Below are 7,734 nucleotides of genomic sequence, written 5' to 3' on the forward strand. Positions count from 1 at the left end.
TCCGGTTCAAATGTCAATTAATGACATGCTGCGACTCAAAGAAAATGCATAGCACATTTTATCCCGTCAGAATGCTAGACTCCCGCGTGGCGTCAAGGACAAGTGAAAAATTCTGCTCCTGACTCCTGGACACAGGGGCAAAAGGGTCGTTCTATCCCTCCATTACCGGCCGTTATGCTCTAAACTGACGGAAGTGGCACACAGGACCAGAAAAGTTTACGTGAGGGACTGAGGGACAATCAAAATTTCTGTGACAAAAGAAATTAAAAACTTTTATAATGGCTGGGTAAAAGTCTCAAAAGAGAACGCCGAATGCGAGATGACGAGGGTCGACCACCACCAGACGCCACAGCCCAACAAAACCACGGGACACACCAGCACCACCACTCGTCCACTCCCACGCCATCGGATCACCGTCGAATGCCCAATCCGCTACAGGCAACCATTACGACAAGGCATCTCACTCCACATGAGGAACAGACTTTCAATTAAGCTTTGCTTCATTAAAGCATTTCATCATTGAAGTGAAAGTTCTCTCTCCTCTTTTTCCCCCCTAAAAAATGTCTTGCATTGTTCGTGTTGCTCCAGCCGCGCAAGGAGAATGAATAAACGGCAAGGGGCCATGGCAAAGGCCAGCAGCACCAATCAACCAAGCGCCGATCTCGTGATCTCGTAGGCCACGAACGTCGCCGCATTGGCCGGAACGCTGCGCGCCATGGCGGGTCCGAACCCCTTGTACAGGCCCTTCACCCCATCGGCCGCCACGATCTTCCTCAGCGCGTCGAGGGACCCGGAGTACCTGGGCTTCTTGTAATCGTCTACCTGGATCACGCTCTTCACCACGTCCGTCGGGTACACGGACAGCCAGAAGGCGGCACCTGCGAGGCCACCCGCCAGGATCTGGGAGCCCCTGCCGAGGTTCGACGTGTCCGGGCCACCGGCCAGGTACTGCTTCGTGGCTTCGTACACGCCGAACATCACTGCATTGCCAGGGACCTCCCGCCCCATCGTCGGAACAAGGCCCTTGAAGAGACCTTTGACGCCGGCGTCCCGGACGACATGCTTCGCGACATCGATCGGCCCTTTGGGAAGAGACACACCAGAAGCGGCAGCTGCCTCGGCTAAGGAACTCTGGGCTTGCAACCTGTAAAGCAAGGAGGGGATAGATTAGAAGCAGTAAAGCGAGGGGAAACAGCTTAGTGGAATGCACAAAAGATGGCTACAAGACTGTTTTACATAAGTATAGCTTGTAGGAAATCCTTTGCAAACAGGAAACCTGTTTTCATTGACACAATAACTTTTCAGCAGCCCAATTTTTTGGGATTTGGTAAATAGCACTACAAGTCATGCAGGAAATTAACGTTAACAGGCTTACTCACATGGAGGATACAGGATACAATAGCATTAATCTAGTGCAGTTAGCCATCATATGTTGCAAGTGACATGAACTGTGAAAGCACATGGAATGCATGGCAAATAGTATCTTACATGTATGATTTCTAGCATCTGCAGGAACCAGGAATGCGAATTCCATAAAGAACAAATATCAGAACTTTACCACATTGATTCCAATTAGACACTAAAATAAAGAGTAGAAATGAGAAAAATCCCTAACATGATAACAAGTAGGATGGACCAAGAAAACACAGTCCTTTTTCAAAATATTTCTCAAAGAACGTAAGATGCAAAACAGGTGATAGCATAACCCATGCATGTAATTCGGATCATAACCAATTCCACATGACTATTTCTATCACTGCATTTTTTGAAAAGATTTCAGGAGAGAACACACAATTGATGACAGCACAACCCTCTGAATATAGTTTGAATCACCATGCATTTTACATGAGTCTGACTAGCGAGAGTTTTATGTGCACGCTGAAACAAAAAAGAGCAGAAATCATTTTAGTTTGTGTTGACACTTGACACTAGACACATATTTTTTTTCCGCGGTTCAATCAATCTTATGGCATTTGGATTAGAGCATTACTGACAGCAGGTGTTTATGCTGAATTGTTAATGAAAATAACCATAATATGGTGCAAGTGGGCTAAATTGAGAAACACTGAAAGGCATAGCAATTTAGGCACAATGTGTAACATATGAAGGAAAGTGCATTTTACATAGGACAAATATCATCATGTATTGTACATTAATTTATTTTCAAGGAACTTCATTTCTGAGCTGAACAGATAAGCAATGCAGGAATTTCATTTTCACAAAAACACAAGGAAATTTTCAGTTGTTTAATCTTAAGCCACATAGGAAATTCTTTATAGGATTGCTTTATGGAGGATATTGTAGCATAAATCTAATATCATATGATGCAAGTGAGAATTTAGTATCTGACATGCATGATGACTAACATCTGCAGGAAAGTGCATTTCATTGAAGGACAACCATGTTTGCCACATGAATTCCATGTTATTAGCATGTAAAAGTCCACCTACTGAACATCCAACATCCAAGTAAAAAATGTAACGATGAAAAATTGGCCTGACTCCACTGACCTGCACTTGATCAGTTCTGTTGGACACGCCAAGAAGGAGACTGCGATTCCAGCACCAGCGCCCGCAACAACCTGCTGCTTCACAGTCAGTGGCGCACCTGGCTCTGACCTCAGAAGGGCCTCCATCTGCCCCCTCACACTGAACAAGACAGCATTGAAGGCCGCAACGGTGGCCAGAGGTGCCCCCATCCCCTTGTACAAGCCCCTTGGGCCTTCAGCCGCGACCGTCTGTTTCACGGCATCGATGGCGCCAGCATACTTGGGGAGCTGTCCGGGAGCAGGGGTAGGCTGGCTCTGGAGCTTGACCTTGATGGTGTCGAACGGGTGCCCGACGATGAGGTTGGCAACCCCTCCCGCGGTCCCAGCCGTCAAGTCCTTCGCAACGTCCCCCATCTGCTAAATGCAACAAGATTCAGTTCAGTTTGCAATGAACTATGAGAAAACTACGAGCGACTTATTTTTCTCAATGTAAGTAAAGGTTCACAGCAAAATTTTGCATCAAACACCGGGTTATCTGGTCTGGATGAAAAATTCAGAATGAGCCGAGGAAGCAAAATACCAATCAATTTGACGGGTTAAAAAAAACCCTACATCACCATGGTATTATTGGTCCTTTTACAACAAGACAGGTAAGCTGGGCAAAGCTCAGAAATGTACAGTGTGGCAGTCGTCAATGGACACCGTGGTATGGTTGACACTTTTACAGAATATATATAAGGGGTACAGAACCCTTGATGGAGAAGGTGAAGAAGCGCTGTGAACCATGAGAATCCCCATGATCCAATCATGCACATGACATGATGTGCCATCGAGGTTGAGGACACCCGCTGTCTTCAGACAGAAGGCTTGAAAGCCGCGGCGTCGAAAACCTCACTAAACACACCAAATCCCAATTAGAGACACCTACATACGGCGCAGTGAATCGCAGGCGGGCTCTGTTGGCGTCGCAAACAGAAGCCGTAGCAGGGCACCGCACGGCCACACACACAGTAAATCGCTGAGATGAGACGATCACACAGACAAATCGGCAAAGCGTGCAGCAGATTCAGCGCAGGCCCAGATATGACGCACGAGCGCGCGCAGAGTGGGGAACGATACGAGAGGGAGACCCTAACCAAGCAACCCGATGAGCAATGCGGCGAGACGAGGAGGGAGGCGGAGGAGGAGCGGCTCACCTTGGTTGGGGTTGGGACCGGTGCCGGGGTGGGGGGTGGAGGTGGAGGTGGGCGTCGCCGTCTCCGCTGCCTTGGACTCTGGCTTGATCCGATTCGAATCGCGGGTGGCCGGGTGCTGATTGATCGATTTGTCGATTGCCCGAAGCGGTCGCGGGCGTGGGTGGGAGTGGCCGAGTGGGGACGGACTTTATTAAACTTAATTAATCTGTTATTAGCATATGTTAATATAGCATCATATTGTTAAATCATAGACTACTTATATTTAAAAAATCCGTCTCGTAAAGTAGTCATAATTTGTGTAATTAATTTTTTTTCTATATTTAATACTCCATGTATGTGTCTAAACACGTGTTCAATGGAGTGTACTGCAGTTCGTGTGTGCGGGCGTTCGATTGACTGAATGCAGTTGCTGTTTGGTTGAATTGAATCAAGATGCGTGGTGATCGGCATGTACCACCACCGCACCTTCATCAAGAAGTTGTGCTCATCACGTGGTCGACGAATTGTGTTTAAGGGGGTGAAGTTAATTGCACAAAGAAGATGTAACTCTATCAAACCAAGGCAAGCAACCAAACACACTAATTACTGGCCAGACTAAAATAGCGTATGTAACCAAACAAGCCCATCTTAATTTACTAGAGACAGGCTTAGTCTAACGTGACTTATTTTCTAGCCAGACTAAGATAGACAGCCAAACAACCCAGCAGGGCTGTGCGACCTGCGGACAGGAGGATGGGGATGGCCATCGGCAAAGCCTACCGCTACGACTACGACAGTCACAGGCACTTCACCTTCACCAACCGGCGATGCGACCAATCCAACACGTTTCTTCGGCTCTGTTTGGAATGGCACGGACCTCTCTCTTTCCGAGACGCATAGTACGGTGTTCAGCCCGATCCAAAGCATCAAGCAGGAGCCAACCTCTGATCTGGGGGTTGGTGGGCGAATGGGTGGATGGATGCGGACAGGAAAATGGCCTATGTCCATCCCAAAGTACCACATGCCCTCACGTCTCAGCTAATCAAACAAACTCTTGCTTCCTCCTGATACCGGTGCCGGAGCGCCACCGGGTAGGTAGGCTGCCCACAAGTGAACGAAACAGACTCGTTTTCTGTACGTTCAGCAGCAGCAGCGCCTGCAACTGCAATGCCGCGCACGTGATTTGTACACGCGATGAGATCGCACATGGAGAAACCGACAATGACAGCATGGCGCCAGGAATCAGTGCCCGATTTGGTTGGCCAACTCGCTCGGCAGTGCCTCTTTGCCAATCCAGCCGGAGAACCCACCGCACCGTACCAGCTACCAGGCCATTAATCAATTTGCGTGATATATGATTATCCCTCATCCGTTCCCCCAAATGGGTGGCGCTTGGTGTGGCTTGGAGCTCGCTGCTTTTCCTTACTTTGTTGGTTCACACAAGTGCATGCCGCCGCACGCCACACACTCCACTACGGCACTACGCAGGTCCCAACCAATTGCTACCAGGCAGTGCTTCTATGCAGGATATAAAGGTTCTAAAAAGCTTGGCATTGAAAAGAAGAGGAAGACACACACACACGACCGAGCGAGCGAGAGAGAGAGAGAGAGGGATGGGTTATAAACTGGCTACAGCATGGAAGCGACGCAATTTGATCTCAACACAAGAAATCTCCAGGCAAGGAACGGTGCAAGGTTCATGAAGGGGAAACTAGCCTGAGTGATCAACATGCACCAAGGCACTTGCAAGATAATCTCCGGCGTCCGGCCACACAAAGGTTCGATCTATTATTCGAAGTGTGGCAACACGCCAGCAACCACAAACCAAAAACAATAAACTCCATATCACATCAGCTTTAGTTTACTAAAGTATCAGCTGGAACCTAACGCTGATGCACACTATAGATATATGGCGAATCAGAATATCAGACGGTGCACACCAAGTCAGTCACCAGTCACCACCGCAAGTCCGCAACACAAAGCCACCAAACGCAGAGCCAAGTTCCACTAACTTGCAATACGAGGGAAGCGGTGGTGTGTCAATAGTCAATACTGCACCGGCAACTGACGACTAGGGAAGGGCTAGTTTGGATGCACCCGTTCTAGGTGGAATTGGGTGGGATTAAAAGGAAAATCTATTTTTTTTTCTCAATCCCCTTCAATTCCAATGAGAAATGATTGATCCAACTAGCTCTAAAAGAACAGAGCGCCATCACATACCTAGTTGACAATATAATAGCTATTGGGGTGTAATGTGCTACTTCGAAGGACAAGAGAGGAGATCTGTGCTCTTTGTGTACTCACGTCAACGGCATTACTACCAACGTCTAACGCCTCGTTTGGGCGGGCTCCGGCTTCCGTCTGTTGGCTGTTGGGCGGCGGACACCTGGTTACTGTTCATGGGAGTCGTTTTTCTCTCTCCTCCTTTCCTCTCTCACTGACACAACCGGAGCCGGAAAAGCTCGTTTTTCTGGCTCCGCGGCTCCGGCTCCGGTAGGCACCTGTCGGCCGCTGGGCGGCCGACACCCGGCTACAGTGCAGGAGCCGGAGCCCACGGGAGCCCGGCCAAACGGAGCCTAAACGTTATCACAGTTGGCAACAGAGACGTCTATCCTTGGTAGTGCTTCTAAAAATCGTGACTTCCTCAACCTCGAATTATAACTCCTAGCGGTGTGACGATCTCATTTCACCATCGTTGACGGTCTTTGACTCAAATAACTTGACCGCCAATATTTTTATAAAACAACAACATTTAATTTTATATCTTTGTAAACTAGAGTTCCAATAATAAATTCCATAAATTTTGATGGCGCTGAGTTGTTTGCATGATATGCCAAAAGTGCGCATTAAAGATAATATATGGAGTACTTGCAACAACGGTAATGACGTCCGACGCCGACTCCCTCCGGAAGGACGTGTGGCGTGATGTGTGTTGATACTTCTTAACGACTAGTGGAGAAATTCCGCAAGCGCACGGAACTATCACGTAGCACTTCGTTCTGTGAGTACCAAGTATCCAATTTATATTTTTCCCACGGAAAGACGGAAGGCTAAATTTATATTTTTAGTTAGGATTGTTAAGATAAATCCTAAGTGTATCCTAGATAGGTGAAAGATAATGGTGGGTTGAGTGTGAACTACCTAAACAAACTAAATAACAAGCTACACTAGAGATAGCTAGGTGAGAGAGCGAGCGATATATCTTTAAGTAACAAAGGTTAAACTAATGACTAGGAGAAATGTACTAGTACTCCAAGAAACAACCCGCCTACCAAATAGGAGAGTTAAATAGATAAGGTCTGTCATGAGCCATATGATTTAATAACTAGACCTATCGTGGTCGAATACAGAGGATGAATAAGGTTGTCACCACTTGCCAACTACCACAATCTATCCAGAGGTCTAGCCGTATTCATAGGTAATCTAGACCTTGCTTAATCTATAGGTTTACTACTTCGATCCAAGCTCCAATAAAATAAGATCAAAACACTCTAACCAGACAGTGGAACCGATACTAACGAAAGACTACTAACTAAAAGATAACTTATGCTACTAATGCCAAGCAATAAGCACCTAAGCTCACTAATGATGAACAATAATGAACTAGTACTTAAGCAAAGCAAAAGCAATAATACTAAATAAAGTACTAAATATAAAATATTGAATAAAGTAAATGCTAAATGAAAGAATTATAAAAGAGCTATATCAGACCCTTCCGGACTCCAAGAGAAGCTCTGTTTTTGCTCTGCTCCACTACTAGAGTACTTCTACTACTAAGCTACTAAGCTAGAGAGCTTGGAGAAGCTTTTAAGAGCCTGGAATAGAATGGGGCACTGCTCCACCGAGCTCCACACCCCATATTTATAGTGTAGAGAGGCATGGGCGTACTTGTAGGTAGCAGGAGGTTGGTTGGGTGCCTTGTTGAAAGCTCTAGTTTGGTTTTGGTGAATTGATGAAACCCTAAGTGCTAACCTAGTTTATCAAAGTGATCATGAGATAGGTAGCACATTCCAAGTGGTGAAGCAAATGAAAATCTTGACATGATGATTGTGATGCCATGGTGATGATCAA

General features: G+C 46.7%; 1 protein-coding gene across 5 annotated transcripts; it reads right to left on the reverse strand.

Moving 5' to 3' along the window:
* Nucleotides 1–472: 472 nt before the first annotated feature.
* LOC136539280 (mitochondrial carnitine/acylcarnitine carrier-like protein) lies at nucleotides 473–3,818 on the reverse strand. 5 transcript variants are annotated; one of them, XM_066531219.1, is made up of 3 exons: nucleotides 3,685–3,818; nucleotides 2,511–2,902; nucleotides 473–1,144 (listed from the first exon to the last, which is right to left on the reverse strand). In XM_066531219.1, the coding sequence occupies exons 2-3, from the start codon at nucleotides 2,900–2,902 to the stop codon at nucleotides 646–648; spliced, it is 891 nt and encodes a 296-aa protein (XP_066387316.1). In that variant the 5' UTR covers nucleotides 3,685–3,818; the 3' UTR covers nucleotides 473–645. The 5 variants fall into 5 exon arrangements, with proteins under 5 accessions (XP_066387316.1, XP_066387318.1, XP_066387320.1 ...); XM_066531221.1 differs by having other exon boundaries at nucleotides 2,511–2,905; nucleotides 3,685–3,781; XM_066531223.1 differs by lacking the exon at nucleotides 3,685–3,818 and adding an exon at nucleotides 3,625–3,672.
* Nucleotides 3,819–7,734: the final 3,916 nt, after the last annotated feature.

This window comes from Miscanthus floridulus, chromosome 2, assembly GCF_019320115.1.
Source record: "Miscanthus floridulus cultivar M001 chromosome 2, ASM1932011v1, whole genome shotgun sequence".
Taxonomy (NCBI): domain Eukaryota; kingdom Viridiplantae; phylum Streptophyta; class Magnoliopsida; order Poales; family Poaceae; genus Miscanthus; species Miscanthus floridulus.

What these genes read in the sequence shown, in the direction of transcription:
- LOC136539280 (XM_066531219.1), bottom strand. Translation starts at nt 2,902, where the DNA reads ATGGGGGACGTTGCGAAGGACTTGACGGCTGGGACCGCGGGAGGGGTT. An exon ending in ACAGAACTGATCAAGTGCAG is followed by an intron (nt 1,145 to 2,510) that starts GTCAGTGGAGTC and finishes CTTGCTTTACAG; the next exon opens with GTTGCAAGCCCAGAGTTCCT.